General features: G+C 40.5%; 1 protein-coding gene across 6 annotated transcripts in view; it reads right to left on the bottom strand.

Annotated features, from left to right (window-relative positions):
• HELLS (helicase, lymphoid specific) overlaps positions 1 to 18,708 on the bottom strand; it is a 267,233-nt gene that overhangs the window by 80,724 nt on the left and 167,801 nt on the right. For all 6 annotated transcript variants that reach the window (XM_053691865.1, XM_053691867.1, XM_053691863.1 and 3 more), the window contains exons 17-18: positions 2,340 to 2,459; positions 2,144 to 2,260 (exon numbers count right to left, since the gene is read on the bottom strand). In XM_053691865.1, coding sequence (XP_053547840.1) covers positions 2,144 to 2,260; positions 2,340 to 2,459 — 237 coding nt within the window. The remainder of the gene's footprint in view (positions 1 to 2,143; positions 2,261 to 2,339; positions 2,460 to 18,708) is intronic.

Here is an 18,708-nt window from a genome sequence, read left to right as displayed (position 1 = left end):
ATAGGAGATGTAGAGAAGGGAATACCTGGTCTCTCCCATTCCTTAGAAACAATCTCCGAAGCTCGCTTAGGCACTGGAAAAACATCTGAGTAAGAAGAAACTTTGAAATATGTCCAATTTACTCGACTTAGGAGGAGCGACCACTACTGTAGAATCACAGTCTAAAGTAACCAAAACCTGAGTAACAGGCAGAGGTGTTCTAGCTTAAACCTGATAGAGACAACCTCTGAATCAGTCAAAGTCAATGAACTCAGAGTCTGAAATTTCACCTTTCCGATAGAACCTCTATACCCTCCATCTCCGTTCCCTGGGAGGGTACATCCGAGATTGCCACCATGGCATCAGAAACCTCACTGATAACATGGTTGTCTTTCCACTTATGTTTACCTTGTAGCATAGGAAAAGCAGACACCGCATCAGAAATTATGGAAGACATAAGCGCAGCTATGTCTTAAGGTAACTCCAGCAGGCGCTAGAGCAGAAGTACAGGGCACTGCTTGTGCGGGCGTTAAAGTTTGGGACGCTTGGGGAGAAAGCTGCGGCATACTCTGAATCTCGTCAAACTCCTGAGAAATTTTGTTCATGAAAAATCTTCTCTATAACTTAAAGCCCTCAATACATGAGGAACAAAAACGAATTGGTGGTTCCACATTGGCATCCAAACAAATGGAGAAAGTAACATTTTGCACGGCTCCTATGTCCATACTGAAGCATAGTGAAATAATGTAATAAAACTAACTTTTACACACAAAAAAATCTAATTACAATAAACCATTACTGGCCCTTTAAAATTAAAAAAAAACATTTTTACTGCAGGGAGAAAAAAATGTGTCCCAAAACAAACAAAATTTTAACAGATTATTTTAACTCAAATAATTTTTGAATGTCTGAAAAAGATACTGTCTTTAAATTTTAAACGGAAACTATTTTCCTGTCTTATGAGAAAAATCTATCCTCCGTTAAATAAAATTCAGACACCATTACGCCTCAGCAGCTCTGCTGAGGCGCCTACCTACCAACCGGTTTTACTGCTATATCCTCAGAGATGCAGATAAGTGCTCTATAGCACTAAAAAAATGCTTACTCTAATGAAGACCATGCGGTTCTCTAGTGCGATGCTGATTCGCTCTCAACTGATACACAGCTAACCCAGAACAGCTCCGTGCACTAAACAAGGCTGAAAACTGTGGCGTAATTAGCAAGCGCGCAAAAACGATAGCCCCGCCCATCATGGGCGTTAGTAAATACACAACCCAACCGGCTTCAACTTAGTTAAAATAAACCGATAGGGTAATAAGAAGCTCAACTCCCAGCCCCAGTGCCTGTACTTAAGCTGTCAAGAAAGAAACCCTCCATACACAGAGCATGATGTCCCAACATAAAGAGCCCCATATTTCTGAGCCTTGTGTTAAATGTAACTTATTAAAGTCTGAGTGTTATCCTCCCAGAATAAAAAAAGTCAGCACTTAACTTAATGCTGTCCGACAGGACAGTCCAGCAGGTTTAAGAGGTCCTCTCCCTCCCATAGCCTGTGGAAAATGATAAAGCCTGAGTAAGGTTGCTTAGGCCATCAGGATAAAGGCAGCATAAATGTAAGGGAGGCGCAGTGAGAATGATGTCCCACAAGTTCCCATTGCTTTAAAGCCACCAAAAGCTCTATTGAAGACAGATATTGACTACGGTTACACCCTAGAACAAAGCAGCACAGTCTTGCACTACTTTAAAAATAAACTCTTGATAGAAGAATCTTTTCTAACACCTAACTTTACCACTTCCTAGCACTAACGTAGGCAAAGAGAATGACTGGAGTGGGAGGGAAGGGAGGAGCTATTTAACAGCTCTGCTGTGGTGCTCTTTGCCTCCTCCTGCTGACCATGAGGTGAATATCCCATAAGTAATGAAGATGATCCGTGGACTCAAGTCTTTAAAAAGAAATCTTATTAAACATGTTAATATAAAGCTGTTCATTTTACTTTGAAGCAACAGAAAGTGAATGTTTTCATACAACTGGTATCTATCAATGAAGTGACTTAACATGGTCCTCAATACAGCAAATTAAAAGTACTAGGCCGCCCAGAAACCAGCATCATGCTCTGCACATATTTATCATGTACAGTTATTAAGTATCATATATTAAACCTACCCAGTCACTGTCATAAATGATAACTGTGTCTGCCGCAGTCAAATTGATCCCTAAACCTCCAGCTCGTGTGCTGACTAAGAAGATGAAAACTTCTGGGTCCGTATTAAATCTCTGCATCTAAACAAGACAAGAGGAAATAAGTGAGGATATATAAGCTAAATAATATTTGGACAAAATTTGTTACACTAAAGCTCACATTTTCCTCTCTGTCAGCATAGGACATGGATCCATCCAGACGACAAAAGCTAAATCGTCTGAAATAGCAATAGTCCATTAATATGTCTAACATCATCGTCATCTGGGAAAAAACCAGCACCTGTGGAAGAATAAGACATTAAAAATATGTTAGTGGGAGAGACATGTAATTAAATTTGACTATTTTTAACCCCTTAGTGACCAAACCATTTTTCAATTTTGTTACCGTTAAAGTGCCATAAAACAGGTTGAGATCTGTGCATATCCTAAAAGGGCCAATTATTTTAAAATATTTTGCATAAAAAAAATATTTAAAAAAGCAAAATTAATCACATAGCAAAACTGCCTGGAACAGCCAACTCCACCCCTCTTAGCAGTGTTTAGATACAGGCATTGTATTTCAAATGAGTTCATAGCTTCTAGGCAGCTCCAGCAAATCATCCCTATTCATTTTACTAAAAAAAAAAAAAAAAAGGAAGGTTTATGCTTACCTTTAAATTTATTTCTTTTACGATATGACGAGTCCACGGATTTCATCCTTACTTATGGGATATCGCCTCCTGGTCAGCAGGAGGAGGCAAAGAGCACCACAGCAGAGCTGTATACATAGCTCCTCCCTTCCCATCCCACTCCAGTCATTCGACCGTAGTTAGGAAGAGAGGAAAAGCCAAGGTGCAGAGGTGACTGAAGTTTAATAAAAATAAAGACCTGTCTTAGAAATGACAGAGTGGGCCGTGGACTCGTCATATCGTAAAAGAAATAAATTTATCAGGTAAGCATAAATTTCCTTTTACAAGATACGAGTGCACGGATTTCATCCTTACTTATGGGATACAATACCAAAACTATAGGACACTGATGAAAGAGAGGAACAAGACAGGAACCTAAACGAAAGGAACCACTGCTTGAAGAACCTTTCTCCCAAAAACAGCCTCAGGCGAGGCAAAAGTATCAAATTTGGAAAATTTGGAACAAGTGTGAAGAGACAACCATGTTGCAGCCTTGCAAATCTGTTTAACAGAAGCATAATTTTTAAATGCCCATGAGGAAGCCACAGCCCTAGTAGAATGAGCCGTAATTCTTTCAGGAGGCTGCTGTCCATGTCCAGCAGTCTCATATGCAAAACGGATGATACTCTTCAGCCAAAAAGAAAGAGGTAGCCGTAGCTTTCTGGCCCCTACGTTTTCCAGAACAACCAACAAATAATGATGATTGACTAAATTCTTTAGTCGCCTGCAAGTAAAACTTCAGGGCACGGACCACGTCCAAGTTATGTAGCAGACTCCTCCTTAGATGGATTATAATTTCCTGATTAATATTTTTGTTGGAAACAACCTTAGGAAGAAAACCAGGTTTGGTACGTAACACTACCTTATCGGAATGAAAAATAAGGTAAGGAGAATCACATTGTAATGCTGAAAGCTCCGAAACTCTGCAAGCAGAAGAAATAGCAAACAAAAATAAAACTTTGCAAGATAGTTTAATATCTATGGAATGCATAGGTTCAAACGGAACCCCTTGAAAAACCTTAAGAACTAAATTCAAACTCCAAGGAGGAGCAATAGGTCTAAACACAGGCCTGATTCTAGTCAGAGCCTGACAAAAAGATTGAACATCCGGAATGTCTGCCAGACGTTTGTGTAGCAAAATAAAGCAGAAATCTGTCCCTTTAAGGAACTTGCTGATAACCCTTTCTCCAATCCTTCTTGGAGAAAAGATGAAATCCTAGGAATCCTAATCTTACTCCGTGAGTAGCCCTTTGATTCGCACCAATAAAGATATTTATGCCATATCTTAAGGTAAATCTTTCTAGTAACAGGCTTACGTGCCTGGATCAAAGTATCAATGACCGAATCGGAGAACCCTCGCTTAGATAAAATAAAGCGTTCAATTTCCAAGCAGTCAGCTGTAGAGAAAGATTTTCATGGATATAGAGTCTATTAGAGTGCCTAGGAAAGGAACCCTTGTCTGGAAATAGCGAACTCTTTTCTAGATTCACCTTCCACCCGTGAGTCCTTAGAAAAGATAGAACACCATGTCGGTATGAGACTGTCACCTGATAAGACTATGCCTGGATCATTTCATCGTCCAGATAAGGCGCCACTGCAATGCCCCGCGGCCTGAGAAACGCCAGCAGACCCCCCCCCCCCCTAGAACCTTTGTGAAGATCCTGGGTGCTGCGGCCAGCCCGAAGGGAAACAAACTGAAAATGTTTGTCCAGAAAGGCAAACCTCAGGAACGGGTGATGATCTCTGGATAGGAATATGAAGATATGCATCCTTTAAGTCCACGGTAGTTATATATTGACCCTCCTGGATCAATGGAAGAATTGTCCGAATAGTCTCCATCTTGAAGGATGGAATTCTGAGAAACTTGTTTAGACTCTGGAGAGCTAAAATGAGTCGGAACGGTCCGTCTTTTTGGGAACCATAAAGAGATTTGAGTAAAACCCCTGCCCCCGATTTGGAACAGGGCATATTACTTCCATGGAGGAGAGATCTTATACAGAGTAAGAACGCCTCAATTTATCTGGTCGACACTCATGAAAGAAACCTTCTGGGGAAGGAATTTTTGCACTCCAACTGGTACCGTAAGACACGATTTCTAGTGTCCAGGGATTCTGAACGTCTTATCCAAGCCTGGACAAAGAAAATCTGACCACCTACTAGGTCCAGTCCCGGATCGGGGGCCACCCCTTCGTGCTGTCTTGGTAGCAGCAGCAGGCTTCTTGGGTTCTTTACCCTTGTTCCAAGACTGGTTGGGTCTCTAGGTGGACTTGGCTTGAGCATAATTCCTTTTCTGTTGAGCAGAAGAGGAAGCAGGGACTCCCTTGAAATTTCAAAAACGAAAATAACTCTGCCGTCCCCTTTGAGTTTTATTCGGAGGGAGGAGACCCTTACCTCCCGTAATGTCAGAAACGATCTCCTTCAAGACAGGCCCGAACAGGGTCCTCCCCTTGGAAGGAATAGCCAAAAGCGTAGGCTTAGGTGACGCATCCGCAGATCAAGAATTCAACCCTAAGGCACTGCGTGCTAAGACGGAAAACCCTGAACTCTTAGCCGCTGACTTGGTAATCTGCAAGTATCAGAAATGTTATAACTGAAACAGTCAAGAGGTCTAATTCCTTTACATCTTAAAGGAAAAAACCATTATAGTGTGGTGCTGTTCCATCCAAAATCAAAGGATAAATACACACCAAAGAAACAGCAGTAATGTCCCAATAAAAATGACACTTACTGTTCCTTGACCTGTAAAAAGACAAAAGCAAATGAAGGTCACGTGCAATATTTCACATAACTTCAGCAATTGACATGTAAATTTGGGTACCTGCCCATCTTAGGATGTAGGCAAGGCACCCACAAAGACACCCAACTGAGCAGAAACTTAGTTTAAAAAAACATAATTTATGCTTACCTGATAAATTCCTTTCTTCTGTTGTGTGATCAGTCCACGGCCCGCCCTGTTTTTTAAGGCAGGTAAATATCTTTTAAATTATACTCCAGTCACCACTTCACCCTTGGTTTCTCCTTTCTCGTTGATTCTTGGTCGAATGACTGGGAGTGACGTAGAGGGGAGGAGCTATATGCAGCTCTGCTGGGTGAATCCTCTTGCATTTCCTGTTGGGGAGGAGTTATATCCCAGAAGTAATGCAAGAGGATTCACCCAGCAGAGCTGCATATAGCTCCTCCCCTCTACGTCACTCCCAGTCATTCGACCAAGAATCAACGAGAAAGGAGAAACCAAGGGTGAAGTGGTGACTGGAGTATAATTTAAAAGATATTTACCTGCCTTAAAAAACAGGGCGGGCCGTGGACTGATCACACAACAGAAGAAAGGAATTTATCAGGTAAGCATAAATTATGTTTTCTTCTGTTATGTGTGATCAGTCCACGGGTCATCATTACTTCTGGGATACCAATACCAAAGCAAAAGTACACGGATGACGGGAGGGATAGGCAGGCTCATTATACAGAAGGAACCACTGCCTGAAGAACCTCTCCCCCAAAAATAGCCTCCGAAGAAGCAAAAGTGTCAAATTTGTAAAATTTGGAAAAAGTATGAAGCGAAGACCAAGTTGCAGCCTTGCAAATCTGTTCAACAGAGGCCTCATTCTTAAAGGCCCAAGTGGAAGCCACAGCTCTAGTAGAATGAGCTGTAATTCTTTCAGGAGGCTGCTGTCCAGCAGTCTCATAGGCTAAACGAATTATGCTACGAAGCCAGAAGGAGAGAGAGGTAGCCGAAGCCTTATGACCTCTCCTCTGACCAGAGTACACGACAAACAGGGAAGACGTTTGTCGAAAATCCTTAGTTGCCTGCAAGTAGAACTTGAGGGCACGAACTACATCCAGATTGTGTAGAAGACGTTCCTTCTTTGAAGAAGGATTCGGGCACAGGGAAGGCACCACGATCTCTTGATTGATGTTCCTGTTAGTGACTACCTTAGGTAAGAACCCAGGTTTTGTACGCAGAACTACCTTATCTGAATGAAAAATCAAATAAGGAGAATCACAATGTAAAGCTGATAACTCAGAGACTCTCCGAGCCGAAGAAATAGCCATTAAAAATAACACTTTCCAAGATAACAACTTTATATCAATGGAATGAAGGGGTTCAAACGGAACTCCTTGTAGAACGTTAAGAACAAGGTTTAAACTCCATGGCGGAGCAACAGTTTTAAACACAGGCTTGATCCTAGCTAAAGCCTGACAAAAGGCCTGGACGTCTGGATTTTCTGACAGACGCCTGTGTAACAAGATGGACAGAGCTGAGATCTGTCCCTTTAATGAGCTAGCCGATAAACCCTTTTCTAAACCTTCTTGTAGAAAGGACAATATCCTAGGAATCCTAACCTTACTCCAGGAGTAACCTTTGGATTCGCACCAGTATAGGTATTTACGCCATATCTTGTGGTAAATCCTTCTGGTAACAGGCTTCCTAGCCTGTATCAGGGTATCAATAACCGACTCAGAAAAACCACGTTTTGATAAAATCAAGCGTTCAATTTCCAAGCAGTCAGCTTCAGAGAAGTTAGATTTTGATGTTTGAATGGACCCTGTATCAGAAGGTCCTGTCTTAGAGGTAGAGACCAAGGCGGACAGGATGACATGTCCACTAGATCTGCATACCAAGTCCTGCGTGGCCATGCAGGCGCTATTAGAATCACTGATGCTCTCTCCTGTTTGATTTTGGCAATCAATCGAGGAAGCAGCGGGAAGGGTGGAAACACATAAGCCATCCCGAAGTTCCAAGGTGCTGTCAAAGCATCTATCAGAACCGCTCCCGGATCCCTGGATCTGGACCCGTAGCGAGGAAGTTTGGCGTTCTGGCGAGACGCCATGAGATCTCTGGTTTGCCCCAACGTCGAAGTATTTGGGCAAAGACCTCCGGATGAAGTTCCCACTCCCCCGGATGAAAAGTCTGGCGACTCAAGAAATCCGCCTCCCAGTTCTCCACTCCCGGGATGTGGATTGCTGACAGGTGGCAAGAGTGAGACTCTGCCCAGCGAATTATGTTTGATACTTCCATCATTGCTAGGGAGCTTCTTGTCCCTCCTTGATGGTTGATGTAAGCTACAGTCGTGATGTTGTCCGACTGAAACCTGATGAACCCCCGAGTTTTTAACTGGGGCCAAGCTAGAAGGGCATTGAGAACTGCTCTCAATTCCAGAATGTTTATTGGCAGGAGACTTTCCTCCTGATTCCATTGTCCCTGAGCCTTCAGAGAATTCCAGACAGCGCCCCAACCTAGTAGGCTGGCGTCTGTTGTTACAATTGTCCAGTCCGGCCTGCTGAATGGCATCCCCCTGGACAGATGTGGCCGAGAAAGCCACCATAGAAGAGAGTTTCTGGTCTCTTGATCCAGATTCAGAGTAGGGGACAAGTCTGAGTAATCCCCATTCCACTGACTCAGCATGCACAATTGCAGCAGTCTGAGATGTAGACGTGCAAAGGGTACTATGTCCATTGCTGCTACCATTAAGCCGATCACCTCCATGCATTGAGCTACTGACGGGAGTTGAATGGAATGAAGGACACGGCATGCATTTAGAAGCTTTGTTAATCTGTCTTCTGTCAGATAAATCTTCATTTCTACAGAATCTATAAGAGTCCCCAAGAATGGAACTCTTGTGAGAGAAAAGAGAGAACTTTTCTTTTCGTTCACTTTCCATCCATGCGACCTTAGAAATGCCAGAACTAACTCTGTATGAGACTTGGCAGTTTGAAAGCTTGAAGCTTGTATCAGAATGTCGTCTAGGTACGGAGCTACCGAAATTCCTCGCGGTCTTAGTACCGCCAGAAGGGCACCCAGAACCTTTGTGAAGATTCTTGGAGCCGTAGCCAATCCGAATGGAAGAGCTACAAACTGGTAATGCCTGTCTAAGAAGGCAAACCTTAGATACCGGTAATGATCTTTGTGAATCGGTATGTGAAGGTAAGCATCCTTTAAGTCCACTGTGGTCATGTACTGACCCTTTTGGATCATGGGTAAGATTGTCCGAATAGTTTCCATTTTGAACGATGGAACTCTTAGGAATTTGTTTAGGATCTTTAAATCCAAGATTGGCCTGAAAGTTCCCTCTTTTTTGGGAACCACAAACAGGTTTGAGTAAAACCCTTGTCCTTGTTCCGACCGCGGAACCGGATGGATCACTCCCATTAATAACAGATCTTGTACACAGCGTAGAAACGCTTCTTTCTTTATCTGGTTTGTTGACAACCTTGACAGATGAAATCTCCCTCTTGGGGGAGAGAATTTGAAGTCTAGGAGGTATCCCTGAGATATGATCTCTAGCGCCCAGGGATCCTGAATATCTCTTGCCCAAGCCTGGGCGAAGAGAGAGAGTCTGCCCCCCACTAGATCCGGTCCCGGATCGGGGGCCCTCGGTTCATGCCGTCTTTGGGGCAGCAGCAGGTTTCCTGGTCTGCTTGCCCTTGTTCCAGGACTGGTTAGGTTTCCAGCCTTGTCTGTAACGAGCAACAGCTCCTTCCTGTTTTGGTGCAGTGGAAGTTGGTGCTGCTCCTGCTTTGAAATTCCGAAAGGGACAAAAATTAGACTGTCTAGCCTTAGCCTTGGCTTTGTCTTGAGGCAGGGCGTGGCCCTTACCTCCTGTAATGTCAGCGATAATTTCTTTCAAACCGGGCCCAAATAAAGTTTGCCCCTTGAAAGGTATATTAAGTAATTTGGACTTAGAAGTTACATCAGCTGACCAGGATTTTAGCCACAGCGCCCTACGTGCCTGAATGGCGAATCCTGAGTTCTTAGCCGTAAGTTTGGTTAAATGTACTACGGCCTCCGAAATGAATGAATTAGCTAGTTTAAGGACTCTAAGCCTGTCCGTAATGTCGTCCAGCGTAGCTGAACTAAGGTTCTCTTCCAGAGACTCAATCCAAAATGCTGCCGCAGCCGTAATCGGCGCGATGCATGCAAGGGGTTGCAATATAAAACCTTGTTGAACAAACATTTTCTTAAGGTAACCCTCTAATTTTTTATCCATTGGATCTGAAAAAGCACAGCTATCCTCCACCGGGATAGTGGTACGCTTAGCTAAAGTAGAAACTGCTCCCTCCACCTTAGGGACCGTTTGCCATAAGTCCCGTGTGGTGGCGTCTATTGGAAACATCTTTCTAAATATTGGAGGGGGTGAGAACGGCACACCGGGTCTATCCCACTCCTTAGTAACAATTTCAGTTAGTCTCTTAGGTATAGGAAAAATGTCAGTACTCGCCGGTACCGCAAAGTATTTATCCAACCTACACAATTTCTCTGGTATTGCAACAGTGTTACAATCATTAAGAGCCGCTAAAACCTCCCCTAGTAATACACGGAGGTTCTCCAATTTAAATTTAAAATTTGAAATATCTGAATCCAATCTGTTTGGATCAGAACCGTCACCCACAGAATGAAGCTCTCCGTCCTCATGCTCTGCAAGCTGTGACGCAGTATCAGACATGGCCCTAGTATTATCAGCGCACTCTGTTCTCACCCCAGAGTGATCACACTTGCCTCTTAGTTCTGGTAATTTAGCCAAAACTTCAGTCATAACAGTAGCCATATCTTGTAATGTTATCTGTAATGGCCGCCCAGATGTACTAGGCGCCACAATATCACGCACCTCCCGGGCGGGAGATGCAGGTACTGACACGTGAGGCGAGTTAGTCGGCATAACTCTCCCCTCGCTGTTTGGTGAAATTTGTTCAATTTGTACAGATTGGCTTTTATTTAAAGTAGCATCAATACAGTTAGTACATAAATTTCTATTGGGCTCCACCTTGGCATTGGAACAAATGACACGGGTATCTTCCCTTAGTAAAGTAACAATAATTAAATTTGAAACATAAAAATTACAGAGCAACGTTTTTTAATCACAGTCAATATATAAGTCTCACAGCTCTGCTGAGAGAATCTACCTCCCTCCAAAGAAGTTTGAAGACCCCTGAGTTCTGTTAGAGATGAACCGGATCATGCAGGAAATACAAGAGTAACTGACTGGAAATTTTTGATGCGTAGCAAAGAGCGCCAAAAAACGGCCCCTCCCCCTCACACACAGCAGTGAGAGAGAAACGAAACTGTCACAATTTAAAACAAGCAACTGCCAAGTGGAAAAATAATGCCCAAACATTTATTCACTCAGTACCTCAGAAAATGCAAACGATTCTACATTCCAGCAAAAACGTTTAACATAATAAATACCTATTCAAAGGTTTAATGTACTTTTAACAGAGTAATTCCAGTGAAATACCATCCCCAGAATACTGAAGTGTAGAGTATACATACATGTCATTATAACGGTATGGCAGGATTTTCTCATCAATTCCATTCAGAAAATATAAACTGCTACATACCTCAATGCAGATTCATCTGCCCGCTGTCCCCTGATCTGAAGCTTTTACCTCCCTCAGATGGCCGAGAAACAGCAATATGATCTTAACTACTCCGGTTAAAATCATAGTAAAAACTCTGGTAGATTCTTCTTCAAACTCTGCCAGAGAGGCAATAACACGCTCCGGTGCTATTGTAAAATAACAAACTTTTGATTGAAGTTATAAAAACTAAGTATAATCACCATAGTCCTCTCACACATCCTATCTAGTCGTTGGGTGCAAGAGAATGACTGGGAGTGACGTAGAGGGGAGGAGCTATATGCAGCTCTGCTGGGTGAATCCTCTTGCATTTCCTGTTGGGGAGGAGTTATATCCCAGAAGTAATGATGACCCGTGGACTGATCACACATAACAGAAGAAAAAAGGTTTTCAACAGATGAACCAACAACAAAAAAGCTGAAATCATGTATATAATGTACACAGAGAAAGTATTACTGTCTCTTTAAATCTGAAAGAGACTCATCTTTATGTCTATGACCCACTCAATATCTGTTATACCATCCGACTTCAAAAAGGATGAATAAACAGTAAAGAACTTTGCAACAGCTTGTTTAATTCATTTACAAGCATTAGGGGCAAAACCTGTATAAAAACACTGTCCTAGAGACAGAAAGCTGCTTATAGCAACCAATACTGACAAGTGTTTCACACAACCTATGGGGAACAGTAAACTGAAAATGTTCCTTTCATATAAGAGGCCACAATGTAAGGGACAGTTGTGTAATGAACAATACAGATTAACGTTGCACGTTAAGATAGCAGCTGCACCTCCGATTACTTCCTACAGGAGGGACCAGCATGCCTAACTTTATGTGGAACTCGTGTTCCCTTGTGGCACCGCTCTGCCTAACGTGACAGAGGGGATTACACTCCAAGAAAATACTCTAGACGGCGCAAACAACCTCTCAGCTGTATTTGTTTTGTGAAACACAGCAGAGGAGGCATGCGATCCGCTAGCCACAAAGAGCTAAATAAAGTGAGCACACATGGTACCAACAACTCTCCACCCATCGTGGGCGTACGTGATGTGCAGGAGAAACATGGAGCCGTCAATGAGGAGACAAACAGTGCGCACACAATGGCGCATAACAAAGCTCCGCCCATCGTGGGCGTATCAAGCTCAATCTCCTGAGCGCGGCAAACTCTGCAAAATGGAGCCACCGGGAGTCCTAATCAGCACTAAAGTAACACACCCTGAAAGGCACAAGTCCCCTGCCGGATGCCATCTCCTAAGTGAAAACACTCCTAGGTGGAAACTCACACCATAACTGAGACATAAAATTCCCTGTCGGCTGAGAAAACAGAAGCCGAAGTGAGCAGGGACATCGTCAGAAATACAAAAATCCTGTATCTTTTAAATGCCCCAGTCAGTTCCCAATATCATAATAAAAACAGCGGAATAGGCAACAATATTTACTAAATAGGAGCACCCTGTCTGTCAGCATTTCAGCACCAGCGTAAGCCACAGGGATAAGCAACACCTCATGTACTCTCACGAGAATCCTATAAAACAGTGCTGTAGTAGTGAAATAGGATAACCCTCCCTGCCAGCTGCAAGTAGTTATAATCCGCTGGGACAACAGAGGGACGATATGTGCGGCTTCTGAGTCACAGACCTGCCATTGAAAAAGTATGGTTATAAACGGAGTGCTAAGCCTTTTCTGTGTGCATACTAATTTCTGTATAACTCTAGAAAATAAAGATTAGCACTAATTTCTGTATAACTCTAGAAAATAAAGATTAGCACTAATTTCTGTATAACTAGAAAATAAAGATTAGCACTAATTTCTGTATAACTCTAGAAAATAAAGGTTAGCACTAATTTCTGTATAACTCTAGAAAATAAAGGTTAGCACTAATTTCTGTATAACTCTAGAAAATAAAGGTTAGCACTAATTTCTGTATAACTCTAGAAAATAAAGGTTAGCACTAATTTCTGTATAACTCTAGAAAATAAAGATTAGCACTAATTTCTGTATAACTCTAGAAAATAAAGATTAGCACTAATTTCTGTATAACTCTAGAAAATAAAGGTTAGCACTAATTTCTGTATAACTCTAGAAAATAAAGGTTAGCACTAACTTCTGTATAACTCTAGAAAATAAAGGTTAGCACTAACTTCTGTATAACTCTAGAAAATAAAGGTTAGCACTAACTTCTGTATAACTCTAGAAAATAAAGGTTAGCACTAATTTCTGTATAACTAGAAAATAAAGGTTAGCACTAATTTCTGTATAACTCTAGAAAATAAAGGTTAGCACTAATTTCTGTATAACTCTAGAAAATAAAGATTAGCACTAATTTCTGTATAACTCTAGAAAATAAAGATTAGCACTAATTTCTGTATAACTCTAGAAAATAAAGATTAGCACTAATTTCTGTATAACTCTAGAAAATAAAGGTTAGCACTAACTTCTGTATAACTCTAGAAAATAAAGGTTAGCACTAACTTCTGTATAACTCTAGAAAATAAAGGTTAGCACTAACTTCTGTATAACTCTAGAAAATAAAGGTTAGCACTAATTTCTGTATAACTAGAAAATAAAGGTTAGCACTAATTTCTGTATAACTCTAGAAAATAAAGGTTAGCACTAATTTCTGTATAACTCTAGAAAATAAAGGTTAGCACTAATTTCTGTATAACTCTAGAAAATAAAGATTAGCACTAATTTCTGTATAACTCTAGAAAATAAAGATTAGCACTAATTTCTGTATAACTCTAGAAAATAAAGGTTAGCACTAATTTCTGTATAACTCTAGAAAATAAAGGTTAGCACTAATTTCTGTATAACTCTAGAAAATAAAGGTTAGCACTAACTTCTGTATAACTCTAGAAAATAAAGGTTAGCACTAATTTCTGTATAACTCTAGAAAATAAAGGTTAGCACTAATTTCTGTATAACTCTAGAAAATAAAGGTTAGCACTAATTTCTGTATAACTAGAAAATAAAGATTAGCACTAATTTCTGTATAACTCTAGAAAATAAAGATTAGCACTAATTTCTGTATAACTCTAGAAAATAAAGGTTAGCACTAATTTCTGTATAACTCTAGAAAATAAAGATTAGCACTAATTTCTGTATAACTCTAGAAAATAAAGATTAGCACTAATTTCTGTATAACTCTAGAAAATAAAGGTTAGCACTAATTTCTGTATAACTCTAGAAAATAAAGGTTAGCACTAATTTCTGTATAACTCTAGAAAATAAAGGTTAGCACTAATTTCTGTATAACTAGAAAATAAAGATTAGCACTAATTTCTGTATAACTCTAGAAAATAAAGGTTAGCACTAACTTCTGTATAACTCTAGAAAATAAAGGTTAGCACTAATTTCTGTATAACTCTAGAAAATAAAGGTTAGCACTAATTTCTGTATAACTCTAGAAAATAAAGATTAGCACTAATTTCTGTATAACTCTAGAAAATAAAGATTAGCACTAATTTCTGTATAACTCCAGAAAAACAATTTATGTAAGAATTTACCTGATAAATTCATTTCTTTCATATTGGCAAGAGTCCATGAGCTAGTGACGTATGGGATATACAATCCTACCAGGAAGGGCAAAGTTTCCCAAACCTCAAATGCCTATAAATACACCCCTCACCACACCCACAATTCAGTTTAACGAATAGCCAAGTAGTGGGGTAATAGAGTAAAAAGCATCAAAGGAATTTGGAAATAATTGTGCTTTATACAAAAAAAATCATAACCACCATAAAAAAGGGTGGGCCTCATGGACTCTTGCCAATATGAAATAAATTAATCAGGTAAATTCTTACATAAATGTTGTTTTCTTTCATGTAATTGGCAAGAGTCCATGAGCTAGTGACATATGGGATATCAATACCCAAGATGTGGAACTCCACGCAAGAGTCACTAGAGAGGGAGGGATAAAAATAAACAGCCATTTTCCGTTGAATAAATAATCCACAACCCAAAATATAAATTTATTCTCATAAATGAAAGAAAAAACTTAAATCAAAAGCAGAAGAATCAAACTGAAACAGCTGCCTGAAGAACTTTTCTACCAAAAACGGCTTCTGAAGAAGCAAATACATCAAAACGGTAGAATTTAGTAAATGTAAAGACCAAGTTGCCGCTTTGCAAATTTGATCAACTGAAGCTTCATTCTTAAAAGCCCATAAAGTGGAGACTGATCTAGTAGAATGAGCTGTAATTCTGAGGTGGGGCCTGACCCGACTCCAAATAAGCCTGAAGAATCAAAAGCTTTAACCAAGAAACCAAGGAAATAGCAGAAGATTTCTGACCTTTCCTAGGACCAGAGAATATAACAGACTAGAAGTCTTCCTGAAAACTTGAAGGACCAGTCAACACATTAGATTTGCATAATCAACAAATGCAAGATAAGACAAAGCAATAGCACTTAGTCTGTACTTCAAATGAGTAGTAGATTTTTTTTTTACGTATAGTCTGAATTCTTGCACATGCTCAGTAGGATCTGGTGACTCAAATTGTAAATATAAAAGACTGCACATTTTTTTTAAATGGAAGTAAACTGGAAAGTTGTTAAAAATTACACGCTGTATCTGAATCATGAAAATATAATTTAACCCGATTGTCCCTTTAAGTAGCTTCAATATAATATTTCAAAGCTCTCACCACATCCAAATAATTTAAGGATCTTTCCAAAGAATTCTTAGGATTAGGACACAAGGAACAACAATTTCTCTACTAATGTTGTTAGAATTCACAACCTTAGGAAAAAATTTCAATAAGTTCGCAAAATCGCCTTATCCTGATGAAAAATCAGAAAAAGGAGATTCACAAGAAAGAGCAGATAGCTCAGAAACTCTTCAAGCAGAAGAGATGGCCAAAAGGAACAACACTTTCCAAGAAAGTAGATAAATGTCCAAAGAATGCATAGGCTCAAATGGAGTCTGTACAGCCTTCAGAACCAAATTAAGACTCCAAGGAGGAGAGATTGATTTAATGACAGGCTTAATACGAACTAAAGCCTGTACAGAAACAGTGAATATCAGGAAGTTTAGCAATCTTTCTGTGAATAAAACAGAAAGAGCAGAGATTTGTCCCTTCAAGGAACTTGCAGACAAAACTTTATTCAAACCATGCTAAAGAAACTAAAATTCTTGCAACTCTAAAAGAAGGCCAAGACAATTTATGAGATCACCATCACGAAATGCAAGTCTTCCAAACTCAATAAATCTTTCAAGAGAGATTTACGAGCTTGTAACATAGTATTAATCACTGAGTCAGAGAAACCTCTATGACTTAGCACTAAGATCAATTTCCATACCTTCAAATTTAATGATTTGAAAATCTGATAGAAAAACGGACCTTGAGACAGTAGGTCCGGCCTTAACAGAAGTGGCCAAGGTTGGCAGCTGGACATCCGAACAAGACCCGCATACCAAAACCTGTGATGCCATGCTGGAGCCACCAGCAACACAAATGATTGTTCCATGATGATTCTGGAGATCACTCTTGGAAGAAGGCAGGAAAATATAAGCAGGTTGATAACACCAAGGAAGTGTCAGCGCACCCACTGCTTTTGCCTAAAAATCCCTGAACAGGCATCTGGGAAGTCTCTTGTTTAGATGAGAGGCCATCAGATCTATCTGTAGAAGACCCCATATCTGAACAATCCGAGAAAACTCATCAGGATGGAGGGACCACTCCCCAGGATGTAAAGTCTGACGACTGAGATAATCCGCCTCCCAATGTCTATACCTGGGATATGCATCGCAGAAATTGGACAGCTGGATTCCGCCCAAGCAAGTATCCAAGATACTTCTTTCATAGCGTGCGAGTCCCACCCTGCTGATTGACAAATGCCACTGTTTGTGATATTGTCTGTTTAAAAATAAATGAACAGTTCTCTCTTCAACAGAGGCCAAAACTGAAGAGCTGTGAGAATTGCACAGAGTTCTAAAATATTGACTGGTAATCTTGCCTCTTGAGATTTCCAAACCCCTTGTGCTGTCACAGATCCCCAAACAGCTCCACAATCTGAAAGACTTGCATCTAGTGATCATAGTCCAGGTTAGCCGAACAAAGAAGCCCCTAGAACTAAACGCTGGCGATTTACCACCACATCAGAGAGTGTCAAACATTGGGATTTAAGGATATTAATTGTGATATCTTTGTATAAGCTCTGCGCCATGGATTCAGCAAACAAAGCTAAATTTTCCATGCACATAACCACTGAAGGGAATGACAGACTGAAGGTGCCGACTGGCTGCAACCACTTTCAAACGTCTCTTGTCTGTTAGAGACAGAGTCATGGACACTGAATCTATCTGGAAACCTAAAAAGGTGTCCCTTGTCTGAGGAATAAAGAAAAGTTTTGGTAAATTGATCCTCCAACCATGTTTTTTGAAGAAACTAGTTTAATCGTGTGAGATTCTGCAGAACGGAAAGACTGAGCTGGTACCAAGATATCGTCCAAATAAGGAGACAAAAAATGTTAGAGATACAACACTCATCTACTCTAATGCCAATTCCCAGAAAGTGCAATTGGTTTAACCTCTAAAAACCAAGTTAAAAATGAGACAAAAAGGAAGAGTGTCTGGGATGGCGCTCAAACAAATGGAGAGCTAAGAGTCAAACTAGGTAATATGCAAGGCTCTGATATTGACCATATGTGTGTGTGTACTAGTGGCGTTATAAAAAGGTCAAAAGCAATAAACTAATCCGATGTAAAAATAGCAGGAAATGGAAAAGAGTAAATTTAAGTATGAATAGTGTTTATTACATACAATTAAAAATATAGTGATGCCGGCATCTAAAAACAAACACAATAAATTTAAAATTATGATCAAGTGATCTCTTCTAAAACAAATGACAGAAATAAAGATACATGAGAATTCTTAAAAACCTGTTATGTCCTATTAGTATCAAACATTGTCCAGCAAGTGGTTATTTGTGCAAACTTGTAACCAAAAAATTCCGGATAGCTTGCGTCCTCCTTTCCTTAGTGTTAGGGATTAGTGCAGCGTTCTCTGCAAGCGGTAGGAGAAAAGCGCTGTACACAAACAGTTCTAGGCTGCAGTGCAAAGGTGTTCCGGTGTGAAAGGTGCTCTGATGTGAGTGACTCTTTAACAATCCCACAGAGTATGGTGTAGGATCGGAGTTCCAAACAGGATATGGATAACAGAGGGGTTAGTATGAGTAGGTCCTGGGACAGGGATTATACATATGGGGCAAGCTCAAACAAGTTTTATGGCTTCCCGATGTACCTGTCCTATCTACTTACGTACCCACTCTGTTGCTAGCAAAAGTCTTATTAATCTGGTGCACGGGAGCAATCAGCAAATCTACGCGTTTCAGCCGCCAGGGGCCTTTATCAAGATCTCTTGACTATCGTCCAAATAAGGAAAGACCGCAATACCCTGCTCTCTGGCTTCCATAAAGCAGGGCACCTAGAACATTTAAAAAAAAAAAAAAAAAAAAAAAAAAGGATTCTTTGAGCGGTTGCTAGTACAAATGGAAAAGCAACGAATTGGTA

This window comes from Bombina bombina, chromosome 9 (assembly GCF_027579735.1).
Source record: "Bombina bombina isolate aBomBom1 chromosome 9, aBomBom1.pri, whole genome shotgun sequence".
Classification (NCBI taxonomy): Eukaryota; Metazoa; Chordata; class Amphibia; order Anura; family Bombinatoridae; genus Bombina; species Bombina bombina.
The sequence above is the reverse complement of the archived record's forward strand: the minus strand, read 5'-3'. Positions and strand labels throughout refer to the sequence as shown.